At 44.0% G+C, this 20,120-nt stretch overlaps 1 protein-coding gene across 1 annotated transcript in view; it reads right to left on the reverse strand.

Annotated features, from left to right (window-relative positions):
• Window positions 1-20,120, reverse strand: part of LOC147450109 (uncharacterized) — a 23,359-nt gene continuing 3,239 nt past the window's right edge. The window contains exons 2-5 of the mRNA XM_086519444.1: window positions 2,995-3,354; window positions 2,488-2,653; window positions 963-1,188; window positions 1-601 (exon numbers count right to left, since the gene is read on the reverse strand). Of these exons, the coding sequence (XP_086375570.1) occupies window positions 88-601; window positions 963-1,188; window positions 2,488-2,653; window positions 2,995-3,288 (1,200 nt within the window). The 5' untranslated portion in view covers window positions 3,289-3,354 and the 3' untranslated portion in view covers window positions 1-87. The remainder of the gene's footprint in view (window positions 602-962; window positions 1,189-2,487; window positions 2,654-2,994; window positions 3,355-20,120) is intronic.

The raw sequence follows: 20,120 nt of genomic DNA on the forward strand, positions 1-20,120 counted from the left end.
AAGCCAATCATATTAATGACTTACTTTGCATTTTATTGTTTTAGAAGGCCAATGTTATATTATTCCAACAAAGGGACGTTTGTCATGTCATACTCTTCCCCAGCTTAAGCGATGACCAGCTGGTAAAAATGGCTTAGTGTTATTGGTCACCGTGGCTGCTGAGGGAGCAGCCTGTTTCGCTTTGCGGGTCTTCTTTTTGCCAGAAGGCATGCGAGCCCTACTAAGAATCAAATCGTCGATGCTGCGCTCTTGCACGTGGGGCTGCTGCTCTTCTGAAGCCTGGTGAGGGGGATCCCCTCCCTCTTGCTGCTGTTCTTGCGCTGGTGATGGCACCTGCGGACCCTGCTTGCCTTCAAGCAGCTGCCCCATGCTTGCCTCCAGCCTTCCCAAGGTTTGCTTGATCTCCTCTTGCGTGCTCTGCAGTTTCTCCTCTACCTCCTGCTGCTGCTGCCGCCGTGTCTTGCTTTCCTTCTCGTCGACCTCCTCTCGCACATTGTCCCCCTTCTCCTCCTGCATGTCTCCGGCCTTGCTCATCACCCCTTCGCCCTTGTGGTTTGCTTTTCTTACTGTTATGAAGAAGCATGGTCCCTCTTCCTCGCTCCTGCACATACAAGCAGGATGGAGCAATGGATTAATCGCATGTGTGAGTGTTTTTCAAGTAAAAGAGTGGTTGACCCCTACTCCCAACTTAGTGCGCGCGCACACACACACACACACACACACACACACACAGAGAGACAGAGAGATATTCGTGTACTCTACACACAAACGCGTGTGCGCCCACGTGTGTAAAGAACCTCGCCTTGGAGACCCTTGGGCCCCAAGCGCCATCATCTTGCACAAATTCACATCTTAAACTCAGTTCATTATCCCAAAATGCAAAAATCATAGCTTCAATAAGAAGCTACTTTATGGCAAACCAAGCAAGTGGATGATCAAATCGGTTCAAGCAATCTGCACACCTGTTCTTTGATGATTGGTTGTTTTTTGAATCATTTGAATGCGGTGCAGCCTTCACACATTGAATCAGACGAGAAATTTCTCTTTCCACATGTTCCAGCTTGACATGAAGCGGGTCGTTGATACAATCGGCGACCACATTCTCGCTCTCGAGCTCCCTTTGAATGCTTCTCACCATTTTCAGTAGAGAAGATGCAGCTCCCTTTGGCTCAGATAGCATGTATACCTCTACATAGCCAAAACAACACAATGATAATCCTTAGTAGTTTGTTTGTTTCAGCGGATCCTTTTCCATGGTTCAATGAACCTATGAGTTGCAATCTTCACAGGAGATTCTAGCCTTCCTAAACTGCAAGAGAAGCCACTCTGAAAGAGAACTGCAAGGGACCATCACAAAGTTCAAAAGGTTTGTACAACTCAGAAGAAAAGCTCAGATCTTTCATTTAAAAAGATGCGACTTAATAACTCCTTTACATCGTCTTTCCTCATCATGGGCAAAATCACCAATTGTCCAAATAAGTTCAGCCTCTTGTTCACAAACAATGTACATGCATATGAGCTAGGCTGAAGAATCAAAAAAGGAGTTTGTCAGAGTACTTCTCTTTATCAGAAAGGTTCTTTCATTTCCAAGGGTTAACAAGTTTGGGTACGCTCAACTTGTGAGCTATAACTGGTACATAGCTGTAATGACTAGACATGAGGTCTCTTTAACACCTCAAGTTTTGTGGTAAGCCCAACTTGCGAGCTATGAGTGGTACATAGCTGTAACGGCGAGACCTTGGTTTTTTGGAGTCTGGATGGCTGGAAAGGTTTGTGAACCTTGCAGTTAAGACCGTACGTGCAGTAACATTATCGGGATGGTTGACTTCCTAGGAAGGTGGCCCCTGTGCCGTATCATAACCACTATGTTCCTCGCGTGCAAGGCCATACTTCTTTCCATACCCCTACGCATGCGGGTATGGAAGTATGAAACGAGTATGATTGCCTGACCTAAATTGAACCATACATGACTCTGGCCTACTTAAGACAAGAACATGAAGTAATATGTCCAACTTTAACCATTCCATATTGACCTAAACTCATAAACAAACTTATAAAAGACTCCCATATTGACTCATAAACAACTACAATGGGCATGATCAAGCACAACCAACAATAGATAGTAATATGTGCCTCTATCTAGTATCAAGTCCTCAATTATCCAAGCCAAAAGGAGATTCCTCTAAGCTAGAAGCTATAATAAGCCCATGCTATCTTCCCAAATGCCAAAAGCATTCCAAGTTGGACCTCAAAAATTATTTTTTCAAAGAACTTGCAAGTGGGATATTGAATGTGATATCATACGTCTGTTTTCCATACGTTTGCCAAAGTATGGTATTCTTTCCATACACATATGGAAAAAAATATGTGCAAGGCCATAGAAACAAATTTACGACTTGCACAATGTGCATCTTAGAATCCAAATGTGAAGCAAACAAACAAATTCTCAAGAATGATGCAACTTGTGTTCAAAAGTGTTCTTGTCACCAGAGAGACACCCCAGCATCCATCCAAGTGTAGCTTTCTTTTTTAGAATTGCATTCTCCTTCTCAAGTTGTTTCCTTGCTTTCTCATGTCTCCTCCACCTATGGTCAAGAAGGTTGTTTCTCATTTCCAATTCAACCTCTAAACTGTGAACCTTCTCCTCAAGAACCTACAAGCAAAAATGTGCACAATCAGATTGAAAGTGTGAAAAATGCCCTTTAAACATCCAAAAAATTTTGAATTAGGGGTGGCATAGCACATGATGGCCATATTCTTGTCACGGTGGCCAAAATGACTCTACAGTGACTGAAGAAACAAGAAGACTCTCCTTGTATTTTGTAGATTTAGACCATCAGCTTACTGTCAATGACCCATTTACTACTAGAGGACAAATTTAGAACATCAATAATAAACAGAAGTTCTCTACCATAGACATCCTTTGGTAATGAGATCAAGTCGTTGCAAATTAGAGGACGGGCATCTTCAGTAAGCATTAACGAAAAATCATACCTTCTCCCGTTTGAGCTCCTCTTCAAGCAAGCAACCAGTTTCAAAAAAGTCATTCTTCATATCATATACCATTGACTTGGTTTGAGCATCGACATTCTTCAGCGATAGTGATTCTTCACGAGCCTCACGCAACCTATCAAGTGCAACCTCCTTTTGTGCCTTCAGACAAGCTTTCTCATCGTCATGCTTACTCTGTGCAGCGTCCATTTGCAACTTCCTCCTCTCAAGCTCATCTTCAAGGAATGCTACATACTCCAAGAAGTCAGTGGCCACAATTGGTGAGTGCTGGTCCATTTCACAAGGTATATCCGCTTTAACATGTCAATAGAAGTACTGATGTCAAGAAACCCATCCTAGCATCTGCACACATTGGAAAAATACTTAGTTTAGACTCCTGAGTACATACTCAGAGGAGGAGTATCTAAACCATGTAGAATTGTGACCGTTCTCAATGTGATGAATTTGCTTCAAACCCTAGACCAAAAACATTTTCAGTATTCAAGTTCTCATCGTAGGTTCTTGTCACGATGTCCGTTTCAACCAGAAAGAAGAAGAGATAAAATGTATGCTTGTACAACATTTTCCAATTTCTTCCTTTGGCGTGGCAGAGATAGCCAAGTAGCGAGGTCACCCATTGCTTTATGGTCCACTTTGTTAGAGTTTTGGCATCTCAAGTGAACTGCCCAATGTGAACCCATTATTTATTTTGGCTTTTAGGTATTTATTTTACTTATTTGTCAAAGTTTGGGTAGGGCAATTTACTGAGGTTGCCATATATGCAACCCCTTGCCTCCATTGCATCACACATTCAGTTATTCATTGCCATGGTTGATTGGTTCAGGAGACTCTCTCTCTCTCTCTCTCTCTCTCTCTCTCTCTCTCTCTCTCTCTCTCTCTCTCTCTCTCTCTCCTTCCTTGGTCTCTACGCTTCCACATCGTCGACTTTGACATGGTATTAGAGCCGTGTTGGTGAAGAGCTTTGGTGGAGGAGCGCCGTCGAGATGAAGACCGTGAAGAACACCCTCTTTTTCACCGGTAACCTCCCCTCTCGGCATTGCAAAACGCTGCACCGAGAAGAAGCCCCCCCTCCCTTGTAGCCAGAGGCAACTTCCCCCCCTGTGCCTCTAGTGTCGAGAGCCGTTTGTTCTCTAGGCCGGAGATGACAGCACAAATCTATGAGAAAGAGCTTTTGGCGGTTATCCATGCTCTTACTCAGTGGTGGCATTACCTACTCGAAGCGGATTTTACTGTCTTTACAGACCATCAGAGTTTGCGCTACTTCTTGTCACAGAAGCAATTTTCGGAAAAGCAGATGCGGTGGGCGAACATCTTGTCACAGTTCCACTTCCAGATTGTCCATGTGCAGGGACAAAAGAATGTGGTGGCAGATGCTTTGTCTCGGAAACCGTTGGTTCTGGCTATTTCCGCGATACATCATAGGAGCTTCGAGGATATGGTCGATCAGTATGCCACAGATACAGATTTTGCAGATATTTTCACACGGATACGGGATGGGGAGACAGTAGCTAGATACTCCCTTTGGGAAGGCTACTTGATGAAAAAGACTATGTTGTGCGTTACACAGCCGTTGAGGGAAAAGGTTATGACTGAATGCCACTATCCACCTTTTACGGGTCATTGCGGCATTGCTACCATCATGAAGGGGGTAGAGAGATACTTCTTTTGGCCGTGACTCAAAAAAGACGTGGAAGAGTTGTGCGCAGTATGCCAGAAGGTCAAGTTTGACAGGCATAAGGCACAGGGATTGTTACACCCTTTACCCATACCCACCCGCCCCTGGGAAAGTATTGAAATGGATTTCATTTTTGATCTCCCGAGAACACAGAATGATCACGATGATTTTCCGATTACATGGCACGTCTGAGACGACTGTCTCCGACAGAGACCCCAGATTTATGAGTTTGTTTTGGAAGGCAATTTGGGAGAACATTGGCACGCAGTTGCAGTTCTCGTGATTGTTCCACTTGCAGACTGACGGGCAATTTGAGATTGCCAATTCAGTGATTTTAGATTTATTGAAGTCTTGTATCTCGGATCAGAAGACTCAATGGGAAAAGAACTTACCTTTGGCGGAATTTGCCTACAATAACACGATACACTCTTCGATGGGGAAGACGCCATGTGAGATTGTTGAAAGTGCTGCGAAGGTTCCATCCTTCCTGAGCACGAAAGATTAGATATTTAAAGCGGATGAATATTCGCGAGATTTGGATACGGCTTTTGCCGAGGTTCGCGAGACTTTGCAGGAGTCTCAAGAACGACAGAAAAAGGCAGCGGATCGCCATCGTCGCGACTTGAAATTGAAGGAGGATGATTGGATGCTCTTACGTTTTGAGAAGGCACGCCTACGAAAGAAAAAGGGAAAGGAGAGGGCTTTTTCCAAAGCTTAGTATGCGATACTACGGACCTTTCCAGATCACTGACAAGATAAATGATGTCTCCTTCCGATTGAAACTGCCAGATACTTGGAGGATTCACAATGCATTGCATGTGAGTCTCTTGAAACCTGTTAAGGGTGATGTGCCTGATGATGGGGAGCCTGATGAGCAACCCGAAGTGGAAGAAAACGAGGAGATCCTTGTTCCTGAACAGATTTTGGCACATAACGATACGAAGAAAGGTAAAGTCCGAAGGCAGTTCTTGGTTAAGTTCAAGAACTTTCCTGCATTTGATGCGAAGTGGATGGAGGAGGAGGACCTAGCAGATACTCCTCGGATTGTGAAACTTTACCTCGATGTTTTGGTTTAGCATAGTCTACTCCAAACGGAACCCAAAAACTCAGCTTGGCCGAAGATCTGGTGCAGTGGGATGCACAAGAGGGGAGTTACTCCGCTCCTTTGTCAACAAATGCCTCGATTTTGATACTAAAGTCACTGATGTCTCTTTGAGCTTCAGGGATACTGAGAGCTGACAGTATTCTACTGGATGACTTTATGAAATGGAATTCCTGATTATAATACTGATTTGTTCTTGACTTCTTGTGAGTGCAGGAACCGATAGCCGAAATGACTGCAGCATTTTGGTCTGATTGATCTCGAATAGACATGGTTGCAATAGGGGTTAGTCAATCGGACATCGATGAGGTCCCGATTGGACCTAGATGTGATTGCTAGCTACATTGCCGATAAATCATGGTCTAAGATCCGAATGAATGTTGAATGTCATGTGATGTCCTGTGATGTCTGGTGATGTCCTGTGATGGCGTGTGATGTGACTGTCGATTTTGTACATGTGCTAGATGTGTGTTCCTAGTATGTAGGTACTAACAGTCAGTGTCTGCTAAGACGGTTTATGGCTTTTGTCGGTTTTGCAGGCGTAATCGCGGTCGATTACAATGCTTTCAAGAGGGGGGTATGTCACAAAGTGATGACGTGGCGGACAGCAGAAACCCTAATTTCTGCCAGAAACCCTAAAATTCCTGCAAACCCTAATTTCTGCCAGAAACCCTAACTTCCGAAAATCGCAGAGGCTGAAAATTATTTTATAAAAAAAAAAAATTTAAATGATGAGCGACGCGAATTTTGCTTTTTTATAAATAAAAAAAAGAGAAAAGACTCTCTAAGAGAGAGAGAGAGAACTGATGCTTTTTATTTTAAAAGCTTTTGGGGCTCTGCTTTTGGGCATCCCTTGTATCTTTAAATTAGTGGTGAGGGCCTCACTTCTCAGAGCATCTAGACGCAGAGTCTGAGAGTGAAACCCTACCGCTCTCTTGTACTTTGATGATTGATTAATACAAAAAGAAATACCGAAAGGGGCGCCAGTCTTTGGGGCCAATATCTCTAGGCACGGAACTCCGCCGGGCCAGTGCAAATCTATTGTGATCTGTGAATTGTTTTGAAGTGGTTATTTGGTGCTATCGCGGTTGATTCTTGACTTGGAGTGTCCAAGTCTGTTACAGTTTTGCCCTAGGAATCGGAAGCCGAGGCTTCCAGGAACCATCAAGTCTTATTCTAGAACGAACGTGGTAATACGTTCGGTTCAAGTGCTTGTATAGACTTCTCCTCAGTAATAAAAATACTATTACGGGGGGGGGGACCAACCCATCTTCTGGTCCCCAGTACTATGTCGATTTTCTCACTCTCTATCTCTCTCTCTATCTATTTCTCTCTATATCCTTTGGCTTCAGTACTAAGTGATAAAGTCTATTTATCCGAATGTATTTTATATTGTTATGCGCTCCCGTTTGTGACAGTGGTATCAGAGCATGGTCTCCTCTCTTTCTCTGTAAAGAGGACGACTCTAGGAAGATACGGGAAGAAGCCATGACAAGCCAAGAGAGAAGTAAGCAGGCGGAAACCTAAGTCCTGCAGGAAAAGCTCGCAGAGTTGGAAATTTTTTTCTCTCTGCAAGAAGGCGACACAAGATTTGGGATTCTCTAAGAAGGCGACAAGAGCATGATGCTCAAGAACCTAGAGAATCCAAGGAGCGGAATGCTCGAGATCCTTCAGAATCCAAAAAATATCCATGAACGTCAATCCAGAACTATAGCCATGAAAGCCCGTCATTTCGGGAAGGATATGAAGAAGGTCTTTAGACCTCAGAACACTCCAAGTCAAGTTTGATACTTTTGACGGAACGGAAGATGCTCCGAAAGCTACCGCTTTCATTCGACAAGTTTGAAGTTGCCTTTGCAAACGGCAATTTTTGAAAAAAAAAGCGTCGAAGGTGAGGCATGTGACCAAACACCTCAAGGGGATTGCAAGTACTTGGTGGTATATCAAAGCTTTGCAAGGAACTTACAACAAGACTTGGATTCAATTCAAGGCTGAATTTTCGGACAAAATTTTTTTCCTCTACGCTTTGAGGAAGGCATTCAAGAAGATTGGGATTGGTTTGCCCAATAGGAACACGAGCGAGTCAAAGCAAGTAGTGGTTCACTCTTGCCAAGGTAGCTCCACTCTCGACCCTCTCTGAGGGAGGAAAGATGAAGAAATTCAACAAAGGATTTTTGCCCGAATTTTGTAAACGCATCTGCAAAATACTTTGCAGCAGATGGTGGAGTCAGCAATACAAGCTGAAAGTGTACACCTCAGTGTACATAGAATCTAATCCCCACAATGGGAGGGGAACCATTGAACACAGAAACAATGAATTTTTGTTACCTCTCCTCGAAGGATACATTGCTATCCGGAGAAAGTTTGGAGTAAGGGAATTCAATCTAACTCGTGAGATTTTGAACAAAAGACCCTCGAACTTTAAGTGAGAGGGCAGGTCTTTGATCAAAGTTAAGTCTTTGAGGAACTCATAAACTGCGTATTGCTTTTATGCACGAGATATGTATGTGTCTAAGCAGGATAATCACTCTCGAGTAATTATGAGAGTAGGATCGATTTGAAACATTGTTTTCTGAGATGAATTGGTTTGCTCAACCATCCGGAAGGTCAACTATTGATCTCGTATCCGGTAGTTCACAAACAAATTACTTGCTATTGCGGGTAGGACGGCAGAAAGGAAGGAACCATTCCGAGATTTCAACCAAAGAAAAGCTTTCACTAAGCTTGAGGACCTTATGAACCAACACCCCCTACCCGGTAAGGGAGGATATGGTAGTGCTTTTCGCACAAGTGAATGAACACTCTCTTTACGAGGGAAGTAAGAAGCGACAACTACGAACTGTGCTCGAGGAATCCAAGGATTGAAATCCTAGTTTATTTGATGAGCGGGTTTTGCTCTAAGATTGAGCCAAGGGATCGTCAGGTTGAGCGTCTTTGCTCTAAGGATCTTACGAAGGGAAGGTACTTTCCTAGGCTCACTGAAACTTATGTACACCTTTGGGTACATGGATAACAAACGAAGATGCAGACCTATGCTAACGGATTGGACGAGAGTTTGTTATACTCTCTTGAGCGCCTTTTTGCGCCAAGGATATTCCGACACGAGAATCTCTATTTGAGGTGTGTTCAGTAGAAGGAATTTGAGTTTCTCTACGGAGAAGAGGTTTTCTAATGATCGTTGATCATTGAGTATGCTATGTGCTTTTACCATTACAGAAGCAACTTTTGGTTGCGGTATATGTTTCTCCATGAGCAGGTCAAGTAGCATTTACACGCTGCTAGAATAAATTCGAACTATTATGTTCGTAAGAATATAGTTCGCCAACCGTTTCAAAATGGTAAGAATTACATACGGGAGAACATCCCTGAGAATCAAAGAAGGTTCGCTCTATTGTGAACTGGGTTTGAACGTACGTTCAGAAAATGCTATGGCTAGAATCCTATCTGCCTGAGGTTTTGCAAATCGTCATTGATGCTCGCAAGGCGAATCATTTTTTATGATTTTGTAAGGAAGAGACGCTAATGGGCGTCGGGAAATCACTGCTGGTGGTAATAACTCGCAGGAGGAAAAGATTAGAAGGAAGTGCCGTCGTGCACAAAGAATCTTCGGATTGGAACCGTCCGCCTACGTTGAGCGACGGCCCGAAACAAGAACTTTCTTTAAGGTGATCGCAAACTTTGTTTGTGAAAGAAAGACATCGACCTTAATGCTCTATGACTTGAGCATTCCCTATGTGGGAGGACACAAGAGGTTTAATACCCTCTAAACTAACAGCGCAGGATTATGCGCAAGGACAGATACCTAGATTGATTTCTAGGAGGATTATTCTTCTCGATTGAGAAGGTGGAATTGAGTTAACTGACTCTCGACTGAGGAAACGTTCGATCTGTTGGAAAGACGCGAATGACGAGTTCTTCCACGGCTCGTAAGTTTGATGATGGTAAAGGATATCCTCAAGGTACTAGAGGAAGGACATGAACCGGTAAGCTAAGTATTGAATTATTGAATTTTTGAATTTTTGAATTTTTGTTTAATTTAATTTTTAAGTTCTCTTTTAAGAAAGGACTAGCTCAACTCACCATTGAGTAAGATTTGGAATCTTTCCGGTTTCTCCCCGACAGTCCAGTTGGACCTCTACATTTGAGGACAACTGTTTATAAGTGAGAGGGATGTTGCTAAATTGACTTTATCTTACAGAAAAATAATTCTAAATGAATTATTGGATTTATAAGTGAGAGGGTTTTCTCGCTTGGAACACCAAGGAAAAATAATTCTAAATGAATTATTGGAATTTTAAGTGAGAGGGCTTTTCTCACTGGAGACATCCGAGTACAGAGTATTCCTAGTGCGTCATTCAAAATAATGACGGGAGCACTGAGAACGGGAATATCTGTAAGGCCACCAGGAACGGGTACTTCTGATGCGTCACATAGGATGGGTGATAGGGAGCATCGGAAAAAAGTATCCGACCATTCGGGAACGGACATCTCTGATGCGTCATAGGATGGGTGACATAGAGCATCGTGAAGGAGATTGTACCGTAAGTTCGGTAGGAAAGGACTAGGTGATGGGTATTCCTGATGCGTCACAAGGTGGGTGACAGGTGCATCGGAAAGGGAATATCCATAGTCGGGAGGAAATTCCGAACTATGTTAGAATTGTGCACAAGGAAAAGCAAGCACTTGAATGAAGATGGGTTCAGAGGAAACTTTGAGGAAAAACAGATGCTTTCTAAGAAAGCGGGATTGCTTTTCGGGAAAGCAGATGCTTTCCTGCGAGGAAGTCTATGTCTGCATTGCAACTGTGCATGTGATTGCATCCAGGGACGCCTGGGAAGTGCTGTGAAAGCATTGTTTTTAACTTATAAGGTTTTATTGAGTTTTTGGGCGGGTTCATACTATTTTTAAAATACGCCGACCGCCCATTTAATAAGTGGGCAGCCATCTGATAAATAAGGCAACAGATCAGAAAAAGACTAATCTTTGCAAGGAGGAGATGCTGCTACAGATTTCAGCCGTAAAGAAGACGTTGCCGGTGATGCCCATGGCTGCCCCAAGTGTACCAAATGTCGCCAAGACCCAGTGCGCGAGTTCCCTCGCGAAGAAGTGCCTACGGAGCGTGTTTCCATCGCGAGAAGTTGCTGTTTTTCTCAGTTTTCAGCCCATAAACGTCATAGACGGGGCTGATTTACGAGAAGGAACCCAAGAACACACCTCTTTGTGTGTAGGATTGGAAGAGAGGATTTTCTATGCTTTGTGATCTCTTCCGGGGAATTGCTTTTTCGAGAACCGAGTTGCGTTTCGAGCGTCGAGACTTTGAAGGTAACGATTTTCATGTTATGATCTCTGAGTATTTGATTGCAGGTGTACTTCCTCTTCGTGAGGGAGTAGGAGCAGAGGAAGGCATGAGCCTCTGCAGGAGAAAGCGCTCTGAGGAACTAGAGCTAGATCAGCCCAAGGGTTTCGTACCCAAGTTTGGGAAGCAGATCCACGGATTGAAGAGAGGTAGACTCTCGAGATGTGATCCGGAAGTTGAAATTCCCAAGGAAAGGACTTCGTGTCCAAGAAAGCGGAGTTGTTCTGCAGGAACAGGACTCTGGAAACAGAGTCGGAAAAGAGTTGCAGGGATGCCATGCCCTGAGTCTGGAAGGTGTGATCCAGAGGCGAGAACCTTGGTTCTCAAGGATTTGGAATAAGGAACGGAAGTTCCTTGGAATAGGGTTTTTCCCTAGGAATCGGAAGCCGAGGCTTCCGGGAACCATCAAGTCTTATTCTAGAATGAACGTGGTAATACGTTCGGTTCAAGTGCTTGTATAGACTTCTCCTCAGTAATAAAGATACTATTACGGGGGGGACCAGCCCATCTTCTGGTCCCCAGTACTGTGTCGATCTTCTCACTCTCTATCTATTTCTCTCTATATCCTTTGGCTTCAGTACTAAGTGATAAAGTCTATTTATCCGAATGTATTTTATATTGTTATGAGCTCCCGTTTGTGACATTTAGCAAATTTTGCATGTTAATCCCTTGCAAGGCCAATGTTACTGCACAAGATGTTGCACGATTGTTCATAAAGCGTTGGTATCCATTGTGTGGTCTACCCAAGTCTATTGTATCAGATCGTGATACCAAGTTCACATCCCATTTTTGGTGTGCTTTGTTTGAAAAGTTTGGCACTAAATTAAATTTCCCTTCAGCATTTCATCTACAATTTGATGGGCAAACTGAAATTTACAACCACGTGGCATTTGATGTTCTCAAATCGTATGTTCATGACAAATAATCTAATTGGGAACAATATTTGCCGTTCGTTCAAGCCATCCTCAATGAATCGTTTTCTAGTGCAATTGGTTGTACTCCATATGAGACTGCATTTGGCCGATCTTTTCAATGTTTGTTGATTAGGTCTATTTCCAAATTTAATGATGTTGATTGTGTTAGTCAAACCTATGCGAAGGTAGTCGAGAGTGTTAAGCTTCGGCTTAGCAAGGCTCAAGAGTCCTGTTCTAGGCATGCTAATAAGCATCCACAGGATGTCTCATTCAAGGAGGGTGACTGGGTATTTTTAAAGATCATGAAGAAACGTCTCAAGCAAGTTGGTACGTGGTGTCCTAAACTCTCATTTCGTATGTATGGTCTGTTTTCGATCCTCAAAAAGGTAGATGACGTTTTCACGCAATTACGTTTGCCACCTTCTTGGACAATGCAATATGTTTTCCATATTTCTTGGCTTAAATTGTTTCAAGGTGGACCTCAAGGGAGCGTTCCAGACGAGGAGCAACTAGAGATTATTGATGAAGCCGAGGTTATGGAGCCGAAACAGATCCTTTTGCATCAATTCAAGCACGGAACAAAGAACAAGCAAGGCAATGCTTCCGTAAGTTCAAGGATCGAGGGACACATGAAGCTGCTTGGGTGGACGAGAAATTTTTCAACTATCCAGATTTTCCAGCCTCATACAACGAGGCCATGCAGCTCGGCACCCGTATCTCACCTTAAGCAGGAGAGGAATTTCACGAGCACATGGCTCTCTGCGCCACATGGATATGCTTCATCGACGACTTCCAAAGCTAGTTTTCCCATAGTACCAAGGGACGCCCTTTTCCGGGCTTCGCATCCCGACTTTTCCGTCCCCACTTGCCGTCCCGCCCTCTTTGTTATACTAAAAATCCATTTGAGCCCGTCCCCCGTTCCCCGTCCCGGAATGCGTCCCTTGTGACTATGAGTTTTCCCCTTCTTCCTAGATAAGAGTGTCTAGAATCCTAGGAGGATTGTTCACAAGACCTACATGTCTATACGAGTTCATTAGATTAGGTTTTCTAGTTTTGGAACCCTCTTGCATAAATGGTTTGTACAAGCGTTTTGACACATGTTATTAAACTACGGTGGCCATCTGGCATGACATGCACATAGTTTTAGGTTAGAGGAATCTAACGAGCCATTCCCCGCGTCAATCAGATACTTGAGTGGGCAGATGTGCGACCATTTCACCTAGAAACTACCCCCTGGTCCAACTTATTAATAAATCCTTTTTATGATTTAATTTGTTGAATTGGTAGACAATTTGCCCTACCTAGCCCTTAGCAGATTTATAAGCCAAAAATCTTGCCTATAAAGGGAGCCTAGTAGCCCATCGATTATGATCAGAAGCAGATAGTGCTAGAGCCTAGTGTTTTACAAAATTACAAGAGACTTGGTGTCACAAAGTGATGACGTGGCGGACAGCAGAAACCCTAATTTCTGCCAGAAACCCTAAAATTCCTGCAAACCCTAATTTTTGCCAAAAACCCTAAATTCCGGAAATCGCGGAGGCGGATTATTTTTTTTTAAAAAAAAACTTTTTTTTTTTTTTTTTTGGAAAATGATGAGCGACGCGAATTTTGCTTTTGCTTTTTTTTATAAAAAAAAAAGAGAAAAGACTCTCTAAGAGAGAGAGAGAACTGATGCTTTTGATTTTAAAAGCTTTTGGGGCTCTGCTTTTGGGCATCCCTTGTAACCTTTAAATTAGTGGTGAGGGCCTCACTTCTCAGAGCATCTGGACGCAGAGTCTGAGAGTGAAACCCTAACCGCTCTCTTGTACTTTGATGATTGATTAATATAAAAAGAAATACCGAAAGGGGCGCCAGTCTTTGGGGCCAATATCTCTAGGCACGGAACTCCGCCGGGCCAGTGCAAATCTATTGTGATCTGTGAATTGTTTTGAAGTGGTTATTTGGTGCTGTCGCGGTTGATTCTTGACTTGGAGTGTCCAAGTTTGTTACAGTGGTATCAGAGCACGGCCGATTTCTCTTCTACGGGAAATCCGATCCCCGAATTTTTTTTTTCCGCGGCACCTATGGCTTCAGGCAATGATCAGTCGACTCCCTCTGCATCTGGAGATGCGGGCTGGGATCACAACGAAGATTCAGGCAGAGAGTATGGCCCGCCTCGGCCTACTCAGGCGGAGCAAAGAGAGATGGAGCGTCGTCAATTGATTGGTGATGCAACAAAGATGATGCTCAATTTTGCCAAGGACCCGAAGATGGTAAAATATATGAACCAGACGTCTTTGAAAGAGGTACAGATGGAGTGGCAGAGAACCACAACACCACTCCCGAAACCCGCTCTCAAGAAACCTTCTGCCTCCAAGAAATATACGGAGAAGGAACTGGAGAACGTGGTTGATGCACGGATTGCTCAGCTTTTCGACGTGCAAAAGAAAGGCAAAAAGCACGGCAAAAAGCAGAACAAAGGTACTGACTTCCCGGGATATTTGGGTCGTCAGTCGACATTCGACAAAGCAAAGAAACGGAAGAAGCGTGTTCGATTTGAAGGAGTACCCAGTTCTTCTTCTTCTTCTTCTGACAGTTCTTCTAGCTCCTCGGATTAGAGCGAAGAAGACAGAAAAAAAGCAAAAAGCGAAGCAAGACACAAAGCTTCGGAATGGGCAAGAAAAAGGCAAAGAAGGCTACATCTCGCCCAGAGACTAACAGTTCTACTGAGGACTCGTCTACAGACAGCTCAGATTCCGATGACGGAAAGTTTTATGCGAACAAGAAGAATTTTTACAAAGCCAACCAGTATGACTTTCTCGAAGATAACATCAAGAAAGTCCGAGAGTTTAAGGAAGGTGGCCACTCGATCAAGTTTGATACTTTTCAGGATACTCAGATGCTTCGAAGGCTTTGTCTCTTATACAGCAGTTTGACATCGCTTTCGCGGGAGGACGCTATTCAGAGCACTCCAAGATTCGGAGAGCTGCCTCTTACTCTGAGGGGAATGCTCGTACTTGGTGGTCCACGCTTCTATTAAGCAAGACTGTGCCAGTTACATGGCTGAAATTCAAGAGGCTTTTTATTTCTTCTTGGTTGACTCAAGAGTTTGAGCGAGATATACGAGCTGCTTGGAACCATCTCCGGATGACCAAGAGCGATACAGTGAATTCTTATTGTGAAAGATTCTGGAGCTCTTTTCTACCCGCCTCTTCATTCAAGAAGATCTCGTTCAGAGAACAGCTTGAGCGGTTTACCTTGGGTCTACCTACAGAGATCCGAGATCACTGCTTGGAACAGAAGTCAGCTTCTATTCAGGAGTTGATGAGTCATGCGAAGCGGGGCTTTGCCATTCACTCTGGCAGTCTGACCTACCCCACAGATGAGGCCATGACACAACGAGCCAAACAGACTTCTGGGAATGAAAGTAGAATGAAAAAGAGCAACCCAGAGAAAAAAAAAGGATGCACGACCCAAGCTTACTCCTGAGGAGAGAGCTCGCTTCATCAGAGAGGGGAAGTGCTTTGAATGCGGGAAACATGGACATATTTCCGCAAAGTGCCCTGATAAGGCACAGAAAGAACAGAATGATAAAGACGACGACAGGTCTGAGAGTTCGAGAGCAGCTGAGGAATGTGGCAGAAAAGGCAGATAGAAAAGCAGAACTGGTACCACATGGCGTGGGACTTGCACCGAATCAAATGAATGAAAGTACAAACTTTGCCGTTTTTTTTTGGGGCAAAGTGAAGGATCAGGAAGCTCTTTTGAAGGAGCCAAGGCCAACTTTTCACTTGGAATTGGCGGCTCGATTTGGAACTACACCCGACAGACTGACGCCACAGGCGGAGGTAGTTCGACTGGCACCCGGATGGGATGTTGCCATTACACCGAGCATTGGCAAACTTCGTTTGCAATGACAGGGGTGTTCAGGGCACGTGAGTGACGTTCTACTCGGGATCCCTTGGTACCACAAGAACTACGCCGTGGTTGACTACCGGGCCGAGAAAGCGACTTTGATAAATGAAGGGCTTAGAGATTGTACTTGATGAACTTCAGTTTTCTTACTCATTCTTTTGGGAGAACTGAACCATGGATAAAAGTTGAATATGTTTTGACCTGAAGAAAAGAACGCCAAGATTTTTTTTCTCCACGCTCATGCCGATTGCTTTTGAGAGGGCCTGAAGATCATACCATTGATCTGATATCTGGAAGCACACCACCGAATCGGCCACCTTATCGTGTGAGCCGAGTACAGAATGAAAAGATTATGAACTCAGTGAAAGACCTCTTGGAAAAGGGTCTTGTCCAGCTTAGTACTTCACCGTATTGCTCTCCAGTGTTGTTGGTTTTGAAGAAAGACAGATCTTGGAGAATGTGCATCGATTATAGCACTCTCAACGAAATCACCATCAAGAACAGATTTCCGATTCCTAGGATCGATGATATACTCGACAGGTTACAGGGATCCTCGTGCTTTAGCAGGATTGACTTGAAGAGTGGATATCATCAGATCAGGATAGCGCCAGGAGATGTCTACAAGACAGCTTTTCGGACGACTTTTGGGTTATTTGAGTTTTTGGTGATGCCTTTTGGCTTAACCAATGCTCCTGCGACATTTAACCGGATGATGGACAGGATTTTTCGAGAGTACAGGCTATTTGTTGGCACTTTCTTTGACGACATCATTGTTTTCTCGAAGAATGAGGCAGAACACAGAGATCATCTGCTTCAAGTCTTTTAGGCATTACGAGATCACACGCTAGTGATTAATGCAAAGAAAAGTGAATTTTTTTCCTACCATGGATACACTTTTTGGGACACATTGTGTCAGCAACAGGAGTGCGAATGGACCCGGCCAAGATAGAGAATATCCGTGATTGGCCCGATTTGAGGAATGTCCATGAAGTTAGAAGCTTCTTGGGACTGTGTTCGTACTACAGGCGGTTCATACGAAAGTTTGCAGAGGTTGCTTCCCCTTTGCATATCTTGACACAGAAAGGAGTGCCTTTTTCGTGGGGACCCACAGAGGTGACTGCCTTTCAGACATTGAAAGAGAAATTGACTACGGGACCTATTTTGACTTTGCCGGACTTGCAGAAGTCATTCGAAGTATATTGTGATGCTTGTGGTCGTAGTCTGGGTGCGGTCTTGATGCAAGAAGGCCATGTCATAGCTTACGAGAGCCGTTTGTTCTCTAGGCCGGAGATGACAGCACAGATTTATGAGAAAGAGCTTTTGGCGGTTATCCATGCTCTTACTCAGTGGCGGCATTACCTACTCGGAGCGGATTTTATTGTCTTTACAGACCATCAGAGTTTGCGCTACTTCTTGTCACAGAAGCAGCTTTCGGAAAAGCAGATGCGGTGGGCGAACATCTTGTCATAGTTCCACTTCCAGATTATCCATGTGCAGGGACAGAAGAATGTGGTGGCAGATGCTTTGTCTCGGAAACCGTTGGTTCTGGCTATTTCCGCGATACATCATAGGAGCTTCGAGGATATGGTCGATCAGTGTGCCACAGATACAGATTTTGCAGATATTTTCACACGGATACGGGATGGGGAGACAGTAGCTGGATACTCCCTTCGGGAAGGCTACTTGATGAAAAAGACTATGTTGTGCGTTACACAGCCGTTGAGGGAAAAGGTTATGACTGATTGCCACTGTCCACCTTTTACGGGTCACCGCAGCATTGCTACCACCATGAAAGGGGTAGAGAGAGATTTCTTTTGGCGGAGACTGAAGAAGGATGTGGAAGAGTTTGTGCGCAGTTGCTTGGTATGCTAGAAGGTCAAGTTTGACAGGCATAAGGCACAGGGATTGTTACAGCCTTTACCCATACCCACCCACCCGCCCCTGGGAAAATATTGAAATGGATTTCATTTTTTTTATCTCCCGAGAATACAGAATGATCACGATGACTTTCCGATTACATGGCACGCCTGAGACGATTGTCTCCGACAGAGACCCCAGATTTATGAGTTTGTTTTGGAAGGCAATTTGGGAGAACATTGGGACGCGGTTGCAGTTCTCGTCATCGTTCCACTTGCAGACTGACGGGCAATCTGAGATTGCCAATTCAGTGATTTTAGATTTATTGAAGTCTTGTATCTCGCATCAGAAGACTCAATGGGAAAAGAACTTACCTTTGGTGGAATTTGCCTACAATAACACGATACACTCTTCGACGGGGAAGACGCCATGAGAGATTGTTGAAACTGCTACGAAGGTTCCATCCTTCCTGAGCACGAAAGATTAGAAATTTGAAGCGGATGAATATTCGCGAGATTTGGATACGGCTTTTGCCAAGGTTCGCGAGACTTTGCAGGAGTCTCAAGAACGACAGAAAAAGGCAGCGGATCGCCATCGTCGCGACTGGAAATTGAAGGAGGATGATTGGGTGCTCTTACTTTTGAGAAGGCACGCCTAAGAAAGAAAAAGGGAAAGGAGAGGCTTTTTCCAAAGCTTAGTATGTGATACTACGGACCTTTCCAGATTACTGACAAGATAAATGATGTCTCCTTCCGATTGAAACTGCCAGATACTTGGGAGGATTCACAATGCATTGCATGTGAGTCTCTTGAAACCTATTAAGGGTGATGTGCCTGATGATGGGGAGCCCGATGAGCAACCCAAAGTGGAAGAAAACGAGGAGATCCTTGTTCCTGAACAGATTTTGGCACATAATGATACGAAGAAAGGTAAAGTCCGAAGGCGGTTCTTGGTTAAGTTCAAGAACTTTCCTGCATTTGATGCGAAGTGGATGGAGGAGGAGGACCTAGCAGATACTCCTCGGATTGTGAAACTTTACCTCGATGTTTTGGTTTAGCATAGTCTACTCCAAACGGAACCCAGAAACTCAGCTTGGCCGAAGATCTGGTGCAGTGGGATGCACAAGAGGGGAGTCACTCCACTCCTTTGTCAACAGATGCCTCGATTTTGATACTAAAGTCACTGATGTCTCTTTGAGCTTCAGGGATACTGAGAGCTGACAGTATTCTGCTGGATGACTTTATGAAATGGAATTCCTGATTATGATACTGATTTGTTCTTGACTTCTTGTGAGTGCAGGAACTGATAGCCGAAATGACTGCAGCATTTTGGTCTGATTGATCTCGAATAGACATGGTTGCAATAGGGGTTAGTCAATCGGACATCGATGAGGTCCCGATTGGACCTAGATGTGATTGCTAGCTACATTGCCGATAAATCATGGTCTAAGATCCGAATGAATGTTGAATGTCATGTGATGTCCTGTGATGTCTGGTGATGTCCTGTGATGTCATGTGATGTGACTGTCGATTTTGTACATGTGCTAGATGTGTGTTCCTAGTACGTAGGTACTAACAGTCAGTGTCTGCTAAGACGGTTTATGGCTTTTGTCGGTTTTGCAGGCGTAATCGCGGTCGATTACAATGCTTTCAAGAGGGGGGTATGTCACAAAGTGATGACGTGGCGGACAGCAGAAACCCTAATTTCTGCCAGAAACCCTAAAATTCCTGCAAACCCTAATTTTTGCCAAAAACCCTAAATTCCGGAAATCGCGGAGGCGGATTTTTTTTTTTTTTTTTTTAACTTTTTTTTTTTTTTTTTGGAAAATGATGAGCGACGCGAATTTTGCTTTTGCTTTTTTTTATAAAAAAAAAAGAGAAAAGACTCTCTAAGAGAGAGAGAGAACTGATGCTTTTGATTTTAAAAGCTTTTGGGGCTCTGCTTTTGGGCATCCCTTGTAACCTTTAAATTAGTGGTGAGGGCCTCACTTCTCAGAGCATCTGGACGCAGAGTCTGAGAGTGAAACCCTAACCGCTCTCTTGTACTTTGATGATTGATTAATATAAAAAGAAATACCGAAAGGGGCGCCAGTCTTTGGGGCCAATATCTCTAGGCACGGAACTCCGCCGGGCCAGTGCAAATCTATTGTGATCTGTGAATTGTTTTGAAGTGGTTATTTGGTGCTGTCGCGGTTGATTCTTGACTTGGAGTGTCCAAGTTTGTTACACTTGGCGTTTTACAAAAATCAGCCAAGCGTCAGCATTTTTGCAGAGCTTGGCTAGCGCTAGCTTCCAGAGCCGCAGATCAGCC

The sequence above is a fragment of the Adiantum capillus-veneris genome, chromosome 9 (genome assembly GCF_014529385.1).
Source record: "Adiantum capillus-veneris isolate H3 chromosome 9, ASM1452938v2, whole genome shotgun sequence".
Lineage (NCBI taxonomy): Eukaryota > Viridiplantae > Streptophyta > Polypodiopsida > Polypodiales > Pteridaceae > Adiantum > Adiantum capillus-veneris.